General features: G+C 36.7%; 1 protein-coding gene across 1 annotated transcript in view; it reads left to right on the top strand.

Moving 5' to 3' along the window:
- TTC29 (tetratricopeptide repeat domain 29) overlaps positions 1–22253 on the top strand; it is a 137316-nt gene that overhangs the window by 7457 nt on the left and 107606 nt on the right. Inside the window, exon 4 of the mRNA XM_064450298.1 lies at positions 13632–13855. Within this exon, the coding sequence (XP_064306368.1) occupies positions 13632–13855 (224 nt within the window). The remainder of the gene's footprint in view (positions 1–13631; positions 13856–22253) is intronic.

Genomic DNA, 22253 nt, shown 5'->3' with positions numbered 1-22253 from the left:
AGTTACAAGAGACTACGACTGACTTATTCTTCTGGAGTCTTTTAACAGATCTCGGGTTCAGCACCATCAAAATTAATGACAGAATTTTAACAAATGTGAATTGCTGGTTGCTTAAGTGAGATGATTTATTTATTTCAATATTTAAATAATAAAAGGATGCATAGACAAGGGCTCTAGGCACCTTAACAATTAATATTGGAAGATCACCCTTGCAACATAAAAACATGCTATCAGTCAGACAGGAATTCGACCAGCTGGTTTCTTGCAAAACATGCTTCTTTTCTTCTTCCTAACCTAAGAATGTACCTGCAAACCTTCCCTAAAAACTTTAAAATTAAAATCTATAAAATTACCAAATTTGAGTTGAGGGGTAATGACTTGAGCAGTGTCCTAAAACCATACCCTATGCTACTACCAAACAATACCAGCCAGCAGACACACTTTCCTTTCCTGTGTTTCGTGACCAATTCACCTTTATTTTTACAATGGAAACATGATAAAGCTAGTAAGTGTTCTGACTGTTGGTACAAAGATTTTAATGTACCTGGTCTGATGATCTAGGAGAGCAATCTGTTTAAAGCAAACTCATACCCCACTTCTTTTATTGGAATTAAGACTAAGTTCAAAGATGATCGACTAAAGATTAGTTCAATGATGGGATTGGGCAGGACCTTCTCAATATGTCATCCCGGGGTTTGCAAAGTTCAGTTTGTTCCTTGTTTCTGTAGGAGAGACTCTCTTATCACGGTCACAGTCTGTGGGGAGAGCAGTCTGACAGTGGCAGGAAAGTGAGTTAGGTGAGGCCGTGGGAAGTGCAGTGTTACTGCTCTGTGAGTACACGTGGTTGATGTGGGACAGTCACCTTTGATTGTGCTGACATACTAATCATGCTGCATGTCATAGCTCGTTTAAATATTCCCTGCTAAAAGAGAAGGAAACTAAGATAGGTCTGTGACTCAGTCACGTTCTGCAGGAGCTGGACCAATGTAAGGAACAGATCCTTCCTGAGCAAAGGGATCAGGTCCAGTCCCCTGAATTAAGGGCAGCGTAGTTGCTCTGTGGAGGGGCAAGAAGTATCAGACCTCAGGGAGCAAGCCCAGAAGTAAGTACATTCACTTGTTGTCACCCTGGTTCTGTACCACCTATGCAGTGCTGCTGTAGTCATTCCGCTACAACAGTTGTTGCAGACTGACTTGCCTTCCCAGAGAGCTGTTTCAGTCTTTAGCCCCAATGGATTTCCACAGTACGCTCATCATGCTAGGGACAGAATTGTTCTCTCTGTGATTACACAAGAAGTCACTGCTATTTTAGGAAGGCCTTTGGGCTTCAGAGAGCATTTTACAGCTCTGATTTGGTCAGGTCAGCCTTTTACTGCTATTAAAAAAAACCCAAAACAACAAAACACAAAAAAACAACCAAACAAACAAAAAACCCACACAAACAAAACAACAAAAAAAACCAACCCAAAAAAAAAGTATGTTTTTTTCTTTCTATATCCAAACACTGAGTCTGGAGGTTGTGGGAAAGGAAACCATCAAGGAAATCCACAATAAAATGCGGGTTTTATCATCTGTTCTGCAATACTTACACAAAGTGGGGTGTTCCCTTACTGTTTTGTAATATGCTGTTTTTCAAAGTTATCAAAGCCTCTTAGAAGATTAAACTGAAATATCATGTGTTCTGGTTTATTTCTATGGAGATTTCCTCAGTACATCTTTTAAAAGATTGCGTTCATGTTCTGTGTATTTAATTATTCTCAGAATTTTAGCTTTTGATAATAGCTCAGCAGTTACAAAATTTCTGTAGTATGTAATTTGCTACTGCTGTTCCATAAACCTGATACAATCATTTGAGAACAAACGAATGGTAACAAACTAGCAGCTGCACAGTTATATTACTACTGGGCTGATCTAGTTATAAAAAACTAAATGCTTCAACTGTAATTTTAAACCAATTTATGAAGTAAGGCAATGCCATATCTTTAAGTGATCTTACTGAAATCAATGTTATTCTCTGTATGTCTAAGCAGACAACAGATGTTTTTATTTAAAAACCTGTGAGAAATGGATTATAATATGCTGTGAGGTTTTTTATAAATATTGTTTCCATTCCAGAAGTAGATTATTGCATTTCTTTATAAAAGGACAGGATATCTTTCTTCTGCCACCAAAATATCTGTATTTTTGTTTAATATGGAGGTTTACTTAATAGGTCAGTCATTATTTTGTCAAGACAATTTCTTGTAGCCACATGCCTTCTAAATATAAAACATCCCTTTTTTTTTTTTGGTCCATGTTAAGCAGATAACAAATTTATTACCTCTAAATAAAAAATGTATGGGTAGTATCATATTTATGGAAACAAGCAGCGTTCTTTAAAGCTGTTCCCTAAAATTATATCCTTCACAATATTATTTAAAATTAAGATAAGCTAGTTTCTTCATAGTTGAAGAAGAAGGTTGCAGTAATCCTTCTGTTATACAGTATTGTACTCTGTTCCAAACTTCCACAACTGAAAAGAATTCAGTTAAGTGTGCTTATGTTCTAATCTCATTTTTCTGTGGAAAAATGTGGAGATGTTTTTCATTTTTTTTTCTTTGTAATAATTTTTTGTCCCAGGAGAGGAAGAAAAAACAGTGCTTAAGAAAGATGGTACTTTAATTATATTAAAACAAGATATTGCTTTTTCTTCATTGATTTTGTTTTGTTTCCTTCTCTAAAACTTTAACTTGAAATAAGCGAATGTGGTGTAAGAAGCTGGAAATGAAGAAAAAGTAAAAGTTCCCATTAATGCAGAATGTGACTGGTTGCTTGCCACAGAATTAGGGTTTTGTAAGCTTATGAGGAGGTTGGCTGACTCCACTGGCATTCAGTGTGCTTTCCCTGGTACTTTCTGTTCTTGGTCTTGACTCACCAAATCATTAATGGCTCAAAATCGGGTTGCAGTAAAAATTAAAAATTGTCCTTATGACTGATCTAAGAGTCAAAAAGTTCATGATGAACTGCGAAGCAAGGCATTTTCCATCAGGAGACTGATTCCAGGGTTGAATCTGAGTTTAGAGCCTAGAATGGACCAGAATTTGATACTGTCATTCCTGGTTCCTGATCTTTTTGTCAGGGCCAGAAAGATCAAGTAACAGTTCTCTCCTCTTCATACAAACAAAAATTGTCCAAAGATAATCATATCATCAAAAAGAGTTAAAGATTAGAAAGAGAGGCTTTGAAATCATTTCAGTGAGAGGAACAACTTTGTTTAGTAGTAACAACAAAATCTTACATTGGCCATTTTACTAGACATATTTCTGTGAATTGGATGATGGAGTTCTAGTGTCCTTACTCAAGACTCGTTGGTAGTCAGATGACATCTAAATTATTATACAAAGACAGCACAGGCTGACCTAGATATGCAGAAAATTTGTATTTCTGTTTTCTGTCCTGTGAGTGGTGGACCAATGTGTTTTGGAAAGCTTGCCTTCATAAATTTGTGTCAGTAAAGATATGCCTTTTTCAGGCATGGGCCAAGATTATCTTATACACAATCAGATGTTTTTGAGATACAGTGTGTTGTTCCACTCAGAATTCACCAGAAGGCTGGTCCACTTTAAGATTATCTGAAACACAAAGAGGCAAAGGCTTTCATTCTCAGCTGGGCTGTGACCTCCGGAGCAATTGCCAGCCATCTCAGCAAAAAGAGCAAAGCGGTTTTTACCTAAACTTAACTGATCCAGAGGACTAGGTTATCCCCATATAATCAATGGAAATGGTTAAGAATAAGGAATTTGATTAGTTGAGCCTCATCTTTTAGGATTCAGAAAACTGCTTTAAAATAAGGTGAATTATACTTTCAAAACACCTATTTCTCTCCATTGCTTACATGAGAGCTTAGGGTGGCCAGCTCAGATGTAGACAGGTGCATTTACATCTGAGTCCCACACTGGAGAACTATTGAATTTTGAAAGCTGTAAAATGGATCAGGTAGAAGTCTTAGAGAGTTGTATTCACTAATTCTACAAGAAGCTGGCAAGTCCAGGACAAAAGTGCCCTCGCATCCATTTTAAATCTTCTTTCAGTGCCATCTGATAGATTATTTTTCCATTCTTCAGTGATACAATTAAAAGGGACAAATTATTTACTACCCTCCCCCCCTCCCCCAAATTTCTGCTCTTTTCAGTGTCAATATCAGCTAGATAGAGTTAAGGAGAAAAGATGTTGGAAAATTAATGAGGTATTAAGTGTTAGTGCTCAAGATAAGTTTGTGGAAATAAAACCTTTCCTACATCCTTACTTATTCTACCAGGTGATCTCTGAATATTCATCCCCTTCTGTCCTCCAAGACTGAAGAGGAAGAAACTTCCTCACCTGATTAGAAGCCAGGGTGATCTGCAGAGTCCACTGAGGGAGAAGAATGGGGTTTGTGGGCTGGTGAAGTCCTAGCTTGAAGGGTGTTTTATTCTTTGTTTTCATCATAGCTATGACAGACTAATAAACCCTACTATTAGACTGGGCTTCTTCTGATCTTGTCCTCTGTTTGAGTTAGTTAAATCATGAGAGTTTTGGTACTCAGTTTTTTATTTATTTGCTTTTCTATTTGTCTTTATTCTAGTCTATTGCATTGATGGACCAGTTCTTTAAGGAAGCTGAACACAAATAGCTGACTGGGGTTTTGATTAATCCAGACTTTTTAATAGCTGTCACCTCTACCAAATAAACTACTAAGGTGACTTCAGAGGTGACCGATGAAATCTTTAACTCAATAAATAAATTGGGACCTTTTTTCATGGATAGCTTGTCATATTGCCATGTTTTCTTTTTCATAACCTGAAAGCCTTTCTTTACTGGGGCTTCCCAGTTTGAACGTGCATATTTTAGGATTGGGAATTTTGTATTGTAAGGTGGATTTGGCCATTTCTGTGTCATGGGGTGAGGCTCTCAAGGGGCAGGGGAGGGGCACTGCCAAGAGTAAGGGTTAGGAAAAAATATCTTGTTGGTGTGGCGTTAAGGCAAGGAGGAGGGGCAGCTGCTGTTACTAGAAGGATTGCAAAAGGCAATTTCAGTCACAGACAGACAACGAGTAGGTGCAGATTCTACTTTTCCCTTGTATTTCAGTCCTTGATTACCCAGTACTTGGTTCTAGTGACACACTGATTTGAGCTGCTTCCATTTCTTCTGTGTGTAACACTATGAAGGCAGAGGGAGAGAGGAGAATTTGAGGCAGCTAAAGAAGGACATAGTAGCAAAAGGAGAAAGAAGTAGACTGTTCTTTCCCTTTCATGTTCAGATCCTAGCAAGATTTTGCTGGTTTTGCTGATGTCAATCTTTGGATATGACCTGTGAGCACCTAATGACCCTTTTTGTTCACATTACTCTGGTTGAGAACTGGTGGACTGTTTTGTCAACTCATTTACATTTTATGAGGATAACTGACTTTTAAATACTAAAAACTATGGAAAAGGGTAAATCAGAACCGAAGAAATGCATCCTTTCATAGTAAAAGAAATTTTAAATTAAGGCACTTTATCCCAAACTCCCTGCTGATTGTGAAAAGGAAGATGGCACAAGTCACTTATTGAGCTAGATGATAAATTTTAAATTTCTTTCAAAATTTTATTTAAATATGTATTTTTTCTGTCTAAATAATTCCTAACAATCTTGCCTGCCATGACCAGGATTCAATGTTTATTAAACAACTTTCAAAAAGAGATTTTAGCACTTAGAGGCACACATTCTTTTTGGGCAAATGAATGACCTCTGTGAATTTTGGGCCTGATAAACATATAATTTAATGTAATTAGGCAGTGTTCTAAAGAACAGAACTGTGTGAGAAGTGATGGTTTGCCTTTCCTAAAGAAACTTCTCTGTGCGTTTGTGTAATGTGAAAGGTTTTTCTTGAAAAGGTTAAAAAAAGTTCTAATCAACTTCTGTACATTATGTAGAACTTCATTTTCTAAACTCTGCAAAAGAAAGTTTCATATTTAATGGGAAATCATGAATTATTCCATTTATTATCTACTTCCTCCTTTCAAAGACATGATCTGGATAAAAGGCGGGGTGAATAATTTCAAAAAATACAATACATTTTTAATGGGAAGGTGCAAACTACAGATTCTCATGACTATTAGCAAGTATAGAGGAAACAGAATTTTACTTGCAAAAACTCATCAAACTCTTGCAAAGATAAAATACATGACATACTTTAATAAAGAAGAACACAGTGAGCTGAAGTTTTTCTTTTTTTATGTAACTTGTTGTTTTTACTAAGTTTGGTTTTACGGTTTTCTAGTGCTTTCATTTCTCAATAGTTCAACAATATTTAGTACTGAAGATAATGTACAAGCAATACACAACTGACATTTTTTTAAAACAGTCCATAAAGGTGAAGCATCTCTAGCACACAAAGAGTCTGAAATAAAGTCCGTCTAATTTGTCTTGGTACAATCATGACTTCCTAATAATTCTCACAGTGAATCCTTCTGAATTGTGCAAAACACTCTCTCTTCTTTTCCTCTTCATCTCTGTGTGGTCTATTTGTCCTTAGACTACTGAGTGAGTTCTGTTGGAGACTTGAATGACATATCATAAACAAAAGCAAAAATACTGTGGGAATTGTTCCTAGCAATAGTATAATAAGTGCATAGTCTTGTATAGGGTTTTATGATAATTCGTAGCATCAGCTTGAGAAGATACAGAAAGTAAATAATTACGGTTATCTTTTTTTCTAAAGATAATTTTGCACACTGTGAAAGAAACCTGCAGAGAAATTTAATGACTTCTCCGATATCATGCAAGTCAAATGGAAAGGGTTCCAAACTCAGAAGCTTCTGTCTCTCAGTCCATTAGGTCAGCTCTGAAACAAAAGGGGAAAGTTGAGAAATACTTCATTTTGATAAATAGTAGTCCATAAAATATGGTTGGAATCACTTTTTGTTAATGAACATAATTAATTCAGAAAGAAAAGCAGAAAGATTAATGAAGATAATGGGATTTTTTCTGATTATGCTTGAAATAATCACAGGTATGTGTGCTCCTGTATGAAGAACATTTTTATAAGGGTAGCAGTTTTATCTTTATTTTTAGTGCTTTCTTTGCACTTATGTTTAGGGACAGAATGTTCCAAAAGTTCATTGCTAAATTTATATTCCCATTTTCTGGGTTAATGAGGATTCTTAATTATTACAGTACTTACATTCATTTAAAAATACTTTTTCTGTGTCATCCTTTGATGTTTATAATTGATTAATTTTTCATTTTATGTAGTATTAAAGTGGCAGCATAGCTTTGAACAAAAGGAAGCAAGTTCAATATATGTGTTCTTCGCAGGATCTTACTGACAGGTTATGCATCCACCTTTGATTGCATGGTTTAGGTTAAAGTGTGGTTTGACAGCAGTCGAAACTCTGAGGCAGTGGATGGAAAATACTGCATTGCTTACATTGAAAGTTATTGTATCTATATACATGGTATAAAGTACCTATATCTTTATTTTCTGATATACTTTATTTCCATCCTTCTATTCATTGTTCTGAATACATAGCTCCATAAACCTTTTCTGATGTAAAAAAAAACCAAATTGTTACAAAAGTCAGTTTCAAGTAGGTGTTCTTCCTTCTCATGATACGTACAAATTGTCATGCAAGATTTTAAACTTACTATTTAGAGTAGGGAATTTATAATATTTCGGGGTTTGGTGGATTTTTTGCTTTTTGTATTAGGACATTAGTTATTTCAGCTTTATAATCTGGAACTAAAAAACAACCATGCCACCCCAATATAATTCAGTTCTCAGCTTAGTAATCAAAAATTCTGATGTGTAAGCTAACAGTCTATTACTACTTAATGGCATTTACTGTACTTTCATATCTTTTCTTTAATGAGATTACTATAGTCTACAATTTAACATATTACCACCCAGTAAATATTTCATTAAAAGACAAGTATTTAAACGGGCAGTCTTTAAACTAGAATTAAAGAGGGCTGTGCCCTGATTCAGTTAAATAGCTGTGTAGCAGTAGCAGGATGTGGTGAAAATGTGCTGAGTACCTTGACCAACTGAGGGCTTGACTCACCAAAGTACTTATATATGTAATTCTCACACTGAACTCAGCTACTCAGACAACTCAGATATATATTTTCAAGTTAGCTATGTACCTAACTTCGGTGGATTGCAGCCCAGACACATGACAATGTAGATTTCAACAGTGTGAGTACATGGGTTTTTATCACTGTAACCTGGATCGTAGCGTTGCTGAATGCAATAGTCAAATCTTCAGCTTCCATATTTACCATGTATTTGCATATGTGCTTTTTGTCTTCAACAATGCCCTGCAGAAGCTTTAACTATATTTTAGATGTCAGTCACTAACGGTGTTCCAAAAGTGTTATGTTTTTTGGCTCTTCAGCTATAACTAAATAATAATTCCTCTTCCAATTCTTAGGCAGAGAAGCTGAAGTTACAAACTCTTACAGCATGCTTGTTTTTTAGTGTTTTGTATAGTATATTTGTTTTAACTTAATGCGTATATTTTTCAAATTGTAGTGAGAAAATTCTGGTGTCTCCTTATTTATGTTGTGCTTATTTGCATATAGGTTAAACACAAAGTAGCTAAGTATTCACATACTTGATTTAATTCTAATTTTCTTGTAGATTTATGGACAGGAAATGTGGGGGGAAATAAAATGTATTTGTTTAACTAAACTTCAGCAAAAATATCTTTATTATTTTTTCATAATTTAGTGATCCTTATCTAAGGCGTTTATATCAGTCATTGACTTGCCAATTGCAGAAGGAAATCCCAAGTGGATGAAACCTATTTGAATACAGTTTTTAAACATCATAATAATTGGTAGAGTAATTATTTTACACTGGAAGTACACTTTAATATTTTATATACTCTTGTTGTTTAATCCATGCCATTTTGTGATTTACAAAATGGGATTGGTACAGTATGCTTGTAATCAGCAGGTCCATTAACCTATAATACTAACTAAATCCTACAAAATCTAAAGATATGAATCCTGATTAGTTTAAAAAAAAATTCTGTTAACTGAAAATAGTAGACTTTTGCACTTATTTTGCATTTCTGTAATCGACCGCACCAGACAGAAGGCACGGAGAATTAAGCTCCCGATAAATAATTCTGTTATGCTATACTGACTATTTTGCTTATTTCTAACACCAATACCTGCCTCTTGGCCTCCTAATTTCTTTTTTCTTTTCCTCTTTCAGTGTAAAGGGTAGAATACAAATAGCCTTGTTGTGCAGGATTTTAAGTTAAAGGGAATGTAGAATGGTACTGTCCTGATCTCCCAGCATTGCTTAGGAGTCTTGTAAAAGTACAATACCATAGCATAGGAAGGTCCTTGAGATTGCAACAGCAGTGTAATTTCATTAGCCTCACTGAATAGTGGTATTTATGATTTCTGCACTGGTAATGGCAGATTAAAACTAGGTTTCTGCAATTTCTCAGCATGACTCTAGGTTGTTTTAGAATAGCAATGATAATAATAATAAAAGAAAGCCATATAAGAAAATTATATAAGTAGCTGTAGAGTTTAAGAAAAGTAAAATGCCTGTAGCAATATCCAGGTATGCTTAAAGCACAGCGTTAACAGCAGCAGTGCCTTTTCAAGCTCGCAGATCCACATTGCATAAATAGCTGCTTCTACCCGTGTGATATTACACTACGTGAAATCATCATCTATAACATTGTACTACTAAAATGGCAAATTTAATTTTTGGTGGTTATTTATTTGGTGCTGAAAATTCTTCTGACACGTGCCCTCTGCCCCCGACCTTCCCCCCGCAACACACACACAGAAGCGCACAGAATTTTTCACCACCTCATGCATAAAATACTGCATCACAGTAAGTGTTGATGTAGGACAAATGCGGGACACCCAGCCAGATCCACTCAGTGGACCTCATTTCAGTGTTTTACCCAGCCTGTGTAAACAAATATCTAGCAACGTCAACGGGGTCTCAGTAATGACAGAGATCAGCGTACAGTCAGGGGAACAGCGGGTTCTCAGGATCGTCTGCATTTGTGTTAAGTATTACGGTTTTCATCTGTTGAATTTCATGGGTTTAAAAAAAATAAAACAAATCTGCTTTAAATTAAAAACAGATTAGCAGGTCTGTTTTAACCATAAATATTTATTTATACTCCAGATTTCATAAAAAAGTAATTTGTTTTAAGAAATAAGCCTGAAACTTTTTACCCTAGCACGCACATATGACCATTCAAAGGCGAACGAGGACCTCAGGTTTATATTTGCCATTTGAAAATCAGGCACGGCTAGCGCGGCAAAGCTGCCCGCTCGCCCTAACTCGACTAGCGTCATTGCTCGCCGGCACCGCTCGCGTGGCTCGCGCGGGCGCGGAGCGCTCGCGGCGCTGCGCGGGGCGAGGCCGGGCAGGGCAGCGGCAGCGCAGGGAGCGCAGCGGTGCGCTTCCCCTGCGCGCGGCTCGCGGCGAGGCGCGCCCCGCGTTTAACCCGTGACGGTGCCTTCCTTTGTTCTGCGGCCGTGCCTCGCTGCACTGACAGCTGCGTGATTAACGCGTCCTGCCTGCAGTTTTCCAGATTTCCAGTAGATGCCCCCAGAGACCATTAAACCTCTTGAACGTCTCCAACCAAATGAAAGGCCAGTCTTTTTTCATTTTGCTTGTTGAAGTAACATAATTGTTCAAAGGAAACCTGAAATCGGTGCGGCTGCAATGCAGAAAAACAAACTTACTTGTTTAATAGTCTATCATCATTTATTAGGTAGTAAGGTTCAAAAGGTTTAGTGTAAACTAGTTTATTAATGTAGTAGAAACATACTGTTAACAGTTGGATTTTATAACATAAATCGTGTACATTTAATTAGGTAACAGTTTTTTATATTGATATTAGAAATAAAATAATCTTTGGCTACGTAAAACCTGAGATGTTCTGTTTCACCTCTCATTTTACGTGCTGCATGACATCAGGAAAAGCAGTATGGAAAGGATTTTGAGGATAGAGGGTTTGTAGTTTATTTCAAGATATCATGAAAAGTCTACTGCTGTCACCTACACTGCTCCTCTGTTCGAAAGCACTGTTTGTTGGGAAAAAGGGCACTGGCATTTTCCTCTGGAATCACTTTGATAACTGAGACAATTTCAGAACTCGTTGCAGCATTAGGCTCTCTTAGGTGTCACAGATACCATTCAGCCCCATGATATAATTCACTTCTAGCCCTATTTTATTGTTTGTGTGTGATCAGTCACTTGTGGCTTGCAGAAACTTAAGGAAGCGATAGTATCATTGTTTTGCACTTTGTGTATTTTCTGTTTTTAAGCATAACTGAGAGATAACTTTTATCTTTATGCCTCTAAAATTTGAACGGTTGTGCAGTAGATAGCTTCATTGCTTGCGAGTTAAAATCAGTTATCTTTGCCTAAGGAAAACATGTGCTCTCTACCATATGATTATTTCAGCATTATTTCAATTTCTTTATTAATTGGGATGGGATTTATTGAAAGAATATTGACACTAATTTTTAAAACTGACCTATTTTACTGTATGTTTTGTTTTCCTGTATTGGTTTGCTAACAATGCTGTCTCGTTGTGGGGAAAATGTGCTTTCACTTCAAGTAAAATGCATCAGTCTACAGGAGATAACATGTTACGTGGACACAGTTTTTCTATCTATATGAATATTGGTACTGTGCTCAGTGACTATGCAGCGAGTGTTAAAAATTAACTGAATGATGTTTTGTTTAGTCACTGATAAGATCTTTTAGCAGTACTTTTCTTGTTTACTTCCAATACATCTAATGACCTAATTCATGCACACATATACACTTATATAGATCACATTATATAAATAAATATGCCTGTTAGGTCTGCTATGAAGATTGTTATTCTACTGCTCTGAGTTATATTACTGTAGGATTCAGTCGTAGGCCTTTGGAAGTTGGTAGGAATTTTTTACCTATATTCTTTAATTTTTTTAGTTAGATAGAATTTTAGAACAGAAAAAAACGAAGTGTTCCATATACAGAGTAAAGAATACATTGTATGGTATTAACATAATACCTTTACAGTATTTTTAAGCTATATACTGTGCATCTGATATATGACAAATATAGCATATTCTGGCAAATTAAAATGTAAATGTTTAAAGTTATTTCTCATTTACTTTTCTAAGATAAATGTTGCAAAATTATTCCTGGTACAGAATAGTTGTATATTTTCCCTTGTCTGTGTGAACGTGTGCTTTTCAATCTCAAAACCCACCTATTTATATATTAAATTCAGTACTGTCTAGTCTAAGTTGTATCAGGATTTTGTAGTATTTTTGTGTTCCATTTTGCAACTGAAATGTGAAAAATACATGTGAAGGATTAATGTGCATCAATGTAGTAATTAATAGATTTTATTTTAATCATATTAATTATGAAATAATTCAGATTGTTTACTTCTTATATCTCACATTATTATTTCATTGACCTCTAGCTAAGAAGTCTCTTACATCGCTTCCATCTTATTAGTGTTTTTAAAGATCTGCAGTAGCTCTTTTTAGGCTAGAAGTATTAGTCTCATTAAGCTATTGTTTAGCATGAGGTCACCTGAATGTGTTACATACACTATAAATCTCAGTTTTCAGAATTCCATATTTGTTTTAAAGCTGCTGAGAATTTGAAGTTAAATGGATTTTAATCTAAAAAAACAGTCTTGAAACAGCTTGGAAACTTAATGGAATATATAAAATAAGATCTGGGTAACATCTGGGTCCTTACTGTTTTACTGGGACAAAGGTTTGTTTTCTCACACTAGATACCTAAGCCTGCAAACCTTTACATCTATACTTTAGTGTTGCAGGCAGTCCCATTGGACTCATAGTTTTCTCCAGGATAGGACAGGATGATTGTTTCATGCCACATAAAAGAAATATTTTTATTATTTCCATAAATAGTACCTCAAAAGAAATACTACCTCTTGAGAATATTTGATTACACAACTTTTTGATATGTATATCTTATCAGAGTTTATGAATGAGAAAACTTTGATATAAATTCATCATTGCATCTTTTGATTTTAAAATTAGGGAGAAATTATCAAACTTTTGTATCAGCCAACCAGTCCCGGCTGAAGTTCTATGCTAAACAGACACAAAATAATATCTAATGATTACGTTTCTGGCATAACATTTGTTTGACGTTTTAAACCAAGCCATCATGTCCTACAGCAAAACTGTTTAACATATACATTGTTTTGACATGTGGAATGTCCCCATTTTTCCCTGTGCACTGTTTTAAAGCAAACTAAGACTTCATTGTGTTTTCATGAGCTAATGTAAACACAGGGTTTTCTTCCCATCACTCAGCATTTTTTATCAATACCAGCTAAAGAATACCAGTATATTTTTAACATGTTTTCAATATATATATTGATACTTATTCATTATTGCCAAATTTGCTACCCTAGGGTATGACACTTGGAATTGTATTTTAGCAAAATACTTTCTGAGCGGCATAAAAAATACCCTTTCCCCACTGCTGAACTGCAGAGGTGTCTTCTTGAAAGCTGTTTTAGTTATCTGTACTTATTTGGTAAGGTGGAGAGCAGAATACAGGTTTAAAGGCTTAAAATCTCTCTTTTTTATTCCCAGTAACAGGAATTCATACAAGAAGAACATCTGCATAGACATGCTGCGACAGGGTTATCACAAGTCCTTCTCCGAGTTCTTCACTCTGATACAGAAGTGGAATGCCTTGAGGGAGGCTGCAGGGCCTGGGTCAGCCATATGGCAGCAGAAGTCCCTGGAGGAGCAGCCTGATAAGCTGGATCAGCTTTACCACTTCCTGACCAGGGCTGAGGCAGCCCAGCGAGCAGGTAAATGGGGGGATTGTGGGTAGCAGAGCAGCGGGAGCTGCAGCCGTGAATGCCTGGGGGAAGCTTCCAAATTTTTTCATGTATGAATTTAAAACGTTACTGCATCATGGCACATTTCAGCCTTAGTCAACTAAGCTGTAGTTACAGAATAAATTATTAGGAACTGCAGGTATTGGGAGAGGTTTTGTGAAGAAAAAAAGGGAAAACATATAAAGTGCATTATGATATCATCAGAAATGTTTCATGTATTTATAGCTTTGGTAACATCTCTATTATTTTCTCATAGTTTCATTATTTATTGTTTTTCTTTCTCCTTTGATTTTGGTAGCTGGTTTTGTATTAGAAAAATTTAATAGGTGAAATGCTGTTTCACACTGTAATAGTTTTATAAATCTGATTTTATTAAATAACCTGTCCGCTAACTGTGTTTGGATTTGTGACTGACTTAAAAAGGATTGTGAACATGTCAAATAAAATGCAGCACACAGATGTAACATGCCACCTGTGAATTACTAGGTATTAGTGAACATATAACTCTAAATTACTGTATTTTCTCTATTGCCCTCTATTTACTAAGCGCTCATATTTATCATTTCCTTTTACTATAAATAGTAACATAACTTACTCTGTCTTTCTCCTTTTGAATAATTGTAGAGATGGAGGCAGATAAAGCTCTAACTGCAATCCTGTTTCATGACTGACCTGATTTTAGTATAGTTGGCTTGTTTCAAGTTGCATTTTGATCACTACAAATATGAAAATTTACAATAAAGCTTGCGAGTTGGGAACCTAAGCTTTTTGACTGAAATGTAGAAACAGACAACTTCATTTTAAAAAGGAACAACAAAAAAAAAAACCTTTCAGCACTAAAAAAACCCATTCATTTAAAATGTGTATTTAATGTTTACTATGAAAGCCAAAAACTGTGTTTCTTTATTTAATTCATTGTAATTCTAGGCAGGAAGTCTAGCCAGCCCATGATTGGAAGGAATCTTCAGATTTGTCTAGAGTACAACTAAAACCTGAATAGGCATCCCCGTAGCATGCAGGAGTACAAGAGAGAAGTTTTGTGCTCAGACTGCCCTGACAGAAACATACTGCCAATGCTTTGATGTTCAAAAAGTAGTAGACATGGCTTATCTTGATGGGCCTGCTTCCTGCAGCTGCTTGAGGAAAGCGTTTTGCCTTCCTTCAGTGCGCAATATTTTTCAGTGTTACAAACTGATGTGTGACAAGAGAGTTGGCAAACACATTCCTAGAGAGTCAGGGTGCTGCTGACTGCACAGTTTCTGCCCCTATGAAAGGCAGGGGCCCTTTCCTTACTGAACCCAGCATTTGTTGTATACTGGGCTCTGAAAGCGTTTCACCTCTCACAGAGACAAGGTACCACCAATTGTCTGACTGATTGTATCTTGCCTTTAGGAGAGTATATCACCAAACTTTGCATGTTAAAATTGGATAAAATAAAAGAAGAGAAAATAATGAGAACGTGCCAATAGAGTTGGCAAGCATCTTTACTGAATTGCTAGATCAAGTTGTAGTTCTGTTTTTTCCACCAGTTTCAATGTAAACCATTGCACAAATCTCTTGTTTATTTTAAGTGAGCCTTGAGTCACCTGGCACATGAAGGGTTGGATGCTAATTCATGTTGCATGTGTTAGAGCTAGTAGTGCTGTGAAGATAACATGAATTATACAGCTCATCAGATACTAATTCAGTAGTTCCACTAATCCAGTTACTTCCTGATTCTAATCAAATTGCTTGGGGCTCTGGCTTATGATCTCCTGACAACTCTAGTTGACACCATTTAAGAAGTGTTCAGAGATTCACCTCAGCTGAAACTTACCATGATGTAGCAGTCACAACAGCAGCTGACTTGCATTTGCTCTTCAGCCACCACAGTTCAGGCTTAAAAGGCTGAAAGTAACCTTTGGGGCTCCAAAATGTTGGAGTTTCACAGTGTGGCTGATGTCACTAATACTAGGCTAGTTGAAAGTTTGCCTGTCTCAGGCGTGCTGTCCTGAGCTAATGGCCATGTTGAAGAAGAGATAGCAGGTATAAATTATGAGGAAAAAAAAAAAAAAATTGTCATGACTTGTAAGTTTGTTGATGAGTTTAAACTTCATGAAGGGATTGATTTTGAATCTTAAGTGGGAAGTAGAAGACTAAACTTTGCTTCCTATGTCAGCAAATAATTTTCTTATTAGTTATTTATTTTTTCTCACTTGATATTTTTGTTTCATAAAGTGTTGCTGTCTTAAATGTGATTATAACTTAGAACTGCTGCTCCTAAGTGTAGAGTTTCATGGTTGTTACCATAGTGCACAGAGGAAGGTAGGTATTCATTCACTTTCTGTATTTACTGGTGGAATATGTTAACCTCTTCATTTTTTTCATGGTTTGTAGTTATAGGACACTATAATGCTGGACATAAATTGTTTGAACAGAATCAGTGCTATCCATCACAATGTGGAGGTTGATATCAAAGAGCAAATATTTTCTTTACTGCTGGGTTTGAAAATAGTGACATTTTGTTTATCAGTGTTATACTGTACAGACCGTTTACCTTTACATACACCAGTGAATGTTCTTTCTGTTTTCACTTTTAGTGAAACGTTTTGATTGAACTTCAAATCACTCAGGAGTCATCTTTTTTTAAATTGTCTATTACCAATATTATACTGTGTGCAAAGAAAATATCTTTTTTTCTGTCCCACTTAATCTCATTGTTATTGTATTGGAATACCTCCCAAGTATTTAAAAATAGAGAGCTAGCACTAGTCCTTGCAGCTTCTCACAAAAACAGCTGACAGAGTTGTTTTGCCCTAGGTACACTATTATCCCAAGAATGCTGGCAGAAATGTTGGCAATACCGGAATGCATTCCTATTTGGTCTTTTTTGATACAAAGAGTGTAAGTTTTTCTGACTTCAGAATTGAGTTGTTCCTAGTTATTCTTTGATCTTCATTCATTATTGTAGACTGACCCCTCTTTTTACTAGTTCTGGTCTCTGTAGCTTAAAAAAAAAAAAAAAAGGTAGTTTAGCTGTTTAAATATGTATAGTGGTAGTGTTTTTTACAGAAGAATGTCTGATAAATGTCAAAGCAGTATATCTACATAGCTCAGCATTTGATGTATACAGTTATTTCTTGGCACATGGTATGAAAATATTTGGGGTTTTTTCCAAAAGAAAGTTACATTTTGAAGCCATGGAATGGCCTGCCCGATTACCTGCTTGCCTGACTGATTGTACTGCTCAGGGTAATTTCACTTAAAGGTGTAATTGTCCTTGAAAGGTATAATACAGTGCTGGTGGGTTGTTGTTGCTATGCCTTTGAAAAACCATAGCTCCGTAGCCCCTACTCAGTACCGTTCTGAGAGTTAGCAGGAGAGAGTCCATCTTTGTCTGACATTGAGGGTTCCTAACTAAATATCCTTTGGCTGCTGATACCCTATGAACAAATGATGACCATACCCTACAGAGGTGTGCCAAGTAGATTTCTTTTTGTCCATTTTGTCTGTCTAAAGCCCAGACAAAATTTTATTCTTTATATTTCTGTGTGTTTGGATGGGACATGGAAAAGAAGTAGGAACATAGGAAATCCAAGTAAGAAGTCTTTTACTTATATTTTGGAATTTTTGAACAGAACCTAGTGTAACGTGTGCCTGCAATAACAGTTCATTATAATGATAATATTGATGTTTCTCAGATAAAAACATTTAAAGGTGAAATTAAAACCTTTAAGCTGGTATTTGCAGAGTTTACCATACGAATGTTGTGGTTAACCCCAGCCAGGAACCAAGCCCCACCCAGCTACCCACTCACTCACCCCTCGTTGGATCAAGAGGGTAAAACTGAGAAAACTCATGGGTTGAGATAAAACAGTTTAATAGGTAGAACAAAAGCCACCCACAGAAGCAAAGCAAAACAAGGAATTCATCCACTACTTCCCATGGGCAGGCAGGTGTTCAGCCATCCCCAGGAAAGCAGGGCTCCATCACGTGTAATGGTTACTTGGGAAGACAAATGCCATCAGTCTGGACATCCCCCCCTTCCTTCTTCTTCCCCGAGCTTGATATGCTGAGCATGATGTCATATGGCATGGAATATCCCCTGGGTCAGCTGTCCCAGCCGTGTGCCCTCCCAGCTCCTTGTGCACCCCCAGCCTGCTCGCTGGTGGGCTGGGGTAAGAGGCAGAAAAGGCCTTGACTCTGAGTAACTGCTGCTCAGCAGTAACTAAAACATCCCTGTGTTATCAACACTGTTTCCAGCACAAATCCAAAACACAGCCCCATACTAGGTATTATGAAGGAAATTAACTCTATCCCAGCCAAAAGCAGCACAATTCTTTAAAACACTACTTGGTTTCCACAGTCTGTGTTATTGTTTTAAAATGCATTGCTGATTTACTTGTTGGGTCTATATGCTCAGGCTAAGCCATGATTCTTTGAATCATCTTGTCAAAGTATTGTGTAGCTACTTTTATTTATTTAGTCAGCACTGAACCTACTAGAAGAATGATAGTATGCAGATTATACCATAAAGCATCAATCATGTGTTTTAGACTGAGGCCAGCCTCTCAGTGATGGTGTGCCAAATTTGGTTTTTGTCAAATTAGAGGTCACCTGTCCCAGTATTATTTCAGAAGGGCTTGAAAAGTGTTGCTCTTCAGATTACACCTGAATTACATATTAAATGTAGGCTTGAACCCTAACTGAATCCTTACCTAGGACTAGCAGAGGCCTTGAAGAGGTCATATGATCAGTGCTTGCTAGAGTGAGTTAGTTTACTTGTGTGTACAAGTTGAAGGGGATGCAAGGCAAGTTACAACTCAAGAACAATTAAAGGGAGAGATATCTCAGCCATTGGCTGTACTTTGCTAGAGCAGGGGAGCAAAAACAGGGAAAATGCCATAGTTGAGTGGCTGCAACATGTATTGAGTAGTCAGAACTATAGAGTGGCAGATCACTGTGTTCATTGTGCCAAAGCGAACGCATGGAACCTGTAATTGGGTATGAACATTCCTTCGAAGGGGCAAGACGCTGCTTATCAGTTGATTACTGGGGCAGCTGGTGGAGAGTAGGAGTTAAGACCTAGAAGCTGTTGTCTTTCTCAGATTCCATCTCCTCCTGGTTCTTGACCCCATGCAACCTTTGTGGTATGCTGTGTGCTAAACACTGAATCTGTGCACGTGCTACAGGCTGCTGATTATTGTTCTAGAGAATATCAGACACACAGAATTAGAAGGAAATGCTAACTTGGCTCTTTTTTCCTCACTTCAGTGTAGCAAAGACTTTTGACAGTATGAGTTATCATTTGTTGTTGTTGTAAAAGATTACTTTTCATAAAGTATACAAAGAAAGCATGAGCATTTGATGCGTTTGCACTGGAAAAATCTTTCTTTGTGAGGTACTTAAGGTTGAAAACAGAGTTTAGCATTTTACAGTGGAAAGCTTTTCTGTAAGATTTCACACTTACGCCTTAGGCTGGGCTAGAAACATTGCAATAACCATATTACCCATGCTATTTTGGAAAAAAAAAAAAAAAGGAAAGAGGTTATGCATTAAAAAAGAAAAAGGATAAACATACCAAAATCTCTTTTAATATTTGCTTGGAGGGGGTGTAGTTTTGTTTGGTTTTGGGGGGATGGGGAATGGAATGCTGTTTTATTTTCTAGCAGGTTTGTCCTTCTTTACTTAATATTGTATCACAGAAAAAGACACAGCAGTTGCTAGAGACCAATAAAGGAGTTTATTATTTTTGTAATTATCTTACAAAAAATGAAGTGATTCTGCCCAGGAAATAAGCCAAGCCTTCTCAAAATATAGCCAATTCTAGAACTACAATTGACTTTAACAGAAGCAACATTCCTTTAGAAAGTTTCATAAGTGTGTTTCCACTGCAATGGCTTGGAGGCCCCCTTCAGTGTCCCAGATTAGCAGCTAATTTCTTTGTATCATTATCATTAGATAGCTTTATCCCTACTTGGCAAAATTATACCCTAACCATTTCCTTAGCATCTTTGTATAGATTGTGCTTTCATTGAATATATTGCCCTTATGTATCTAGCAGTGTTGGGAGGGGTGTGCTCTGTGTACATCCTGCCTCATCACATCTTGGAAACAGAGGCTCTATTTGAAACTTGATGGTGTCAGCGTGTTACCCACTGCAACCTTTCTTCATCTGTGTGTGAGTTTAGCTTATGGATAAACTTTCTGGAAAAAGGAATGATTGGGTAGTCCTCTATCTGTAGATGTAGAGGCATGATTGTCCTGAGCAAGCAAATGGGACTGATCCTTTGCCATGTATAGATCCAGGTGCAAATAAACTGATTACAGCACCATATTCTATTACTGTTTATGCTTCTCTGTGGCCCAACAGCCTCCATTCTGGATCTTTCTGTGAATTATTCGCTGCATCAGTTGTCTTGCTATTAAGTCACTGGTATTGATCTCTCCAGCAAAAGAAAAATGAAACTTCCAATATTAATGGTGTCTCATTCTGACACCAGAAATGACTCCTAATGGTTTAATTGATCTTAGGCCACTCCTTTATATGTCTTCAGGAGCCAGTGGTCAGTTATAATCAAGTCATTCTTGTGAAAAACAACTAACTGAACTGGAAGATGAGTGTTACCAGATGTTGAAAAGTTCCTGTATGGCCACCTTCTGGCAGGAACAAATGACTGACTAGTGTTTTTTTCAGTGGAAAATATCCAGACATAAATGGATGTTGAAAAATTTCTCTGTGATACCTATATTTTAAAAATGAGTACAAGTTGTGTTCATTAACAAGTACAACCTCTTCTTCAAGGAAAATACCAAGCCAGCATCTCTTAATGATGTTGTTTTCATCTGTTCTGTAAAGACTATTTCTGTACTTCTTTTCCTGCCTTCCAGTACATCCTGTCACAAAGGAGATCATACAGATGTGGCAGCAGTTGTACCTAAATCACACTAGTATGGCTTGCAGATCTTCCATATGTTTCTTTGCTCTCATCTTAGTTCTGTTGGGATTGTCATACATTCCACCTCACTATCCCTGTGCATTGCAGTGCTCAGTAGTTGTCTAGCTGAACACAGACCATGGACCTTGCAGACCATGCATTTGAATGATCCTCTGTTCCATGCACACCTTTGCCAAGGGAACAGTTCTTGAGAAGATCCCAGGAAAAGACAAAGATATTGTTCAGTGGGCCAGTCAGGGACTATGGCTTCAGCGTGACAATGGGAGATCTTACTTGGCAGTTGAGATGCACCTGAAGAGATCCTGATGCATAGCAGGAAATACTATACGTGTTCAGTACATGGGGTTTAAGTTCAAGTCAAAGGGATTTTTTTTTAAAATCTCTGCTAACAAAAATATCTCAGCAAGGTTTGATAGGGGGGCTTTCCTTTTGTGCATAGACACCAAAATCCAAAGTTGTTTTCCATTGCAAAGGACAATGAAAAGAAAATATTTTTAAAAGTTCAGACCAAACAAAGTGAAAGAGGTCCATTTCCTGTAATTTATATTCTGCAACAAAAACATAAAAATATTAAAGTATTATAAAACAAGTACTGCAACATAACATGACTTTTAATTTGTTTTCTGCTTAATTTTTATGAAATATTGCTGCCTTCCAATTTGGTAATTTGGCATTGAAAAAATGTTCTGTTGGATAATTGCCCATAAGATGTGTTCCTAGTCCTGCTTCAGATCTTCAGTTAAGTCCAAAACTGTGAACTACTGGGCCTCATCATCTGCTCCATCAAGTTCTGTTTGTTCTGTGTAGATGCCATTTTGGGTAGATGTTAATCTTTGCAGTGCTCTCACAGTCCTGTAACTAAATGTTCTGGAAGACCTGAATTTAGCTTCCAATGTTTTATGAAATTAATGTCATTTTTGAAAGATTAATGGGATCAGCCTTTGAACCTTTATCTATGTGCTCTCTTGATTTTGTTATTTAAGAACAGGAATTTGTCTTGCAGGAGCCATTTTACAATTGCTTGCGTGATTCAAACTTTTTCTGTTCATTCAGTGTCACATTCCAGTGCCATCATTCCCTCTCTGGTAAGGGGTGCAGATAATTTTTGTGTGTGTCGACAGATAAATACTTGTCTACGTGTATTCCATTATCAGTTGTGGAGAACTTGCTATACAAAATCAGAGAGGTCAAAGCTTTAACAACTGAACTACCTATGGAGGATTTTATAAAAGAGAGTACTTACCTATTCTAGTGTTTTTCTTCTCCCGGGGAGATAAAGTTCACCTTTACTAAGTCTGGCATACTACCTTTACCACTGTCAGAATAATCTCAATTTCTTGGTTTGTACATCAGACTTTGAATCCAGAAGATAATACAGCTTTTAAAACTCTATTTTTGGGGGTTTATTTTATGACCAGCATATCTGGTCA

Source organism: Phalacrocorax carbo, chromosome 4, assembly GCF_963921805.1.
Source record: "Phalacrocorax carbo chromosome 4, bPhaCar2.1, whole genome shotgun sequence".
Classification (NCBI taxonomy): Eukaryota; Metazoa; Chordata; class Aves; order Suliformes; family Phalacrocoracidae; genus Phalacrocorax; species Phalacrocorax carbo.
The sequence above is the reverse complement of the archived record's forward strand: the minus strand, read 5'-3'. Positions and strand labels throughout refer to the sequence as shown.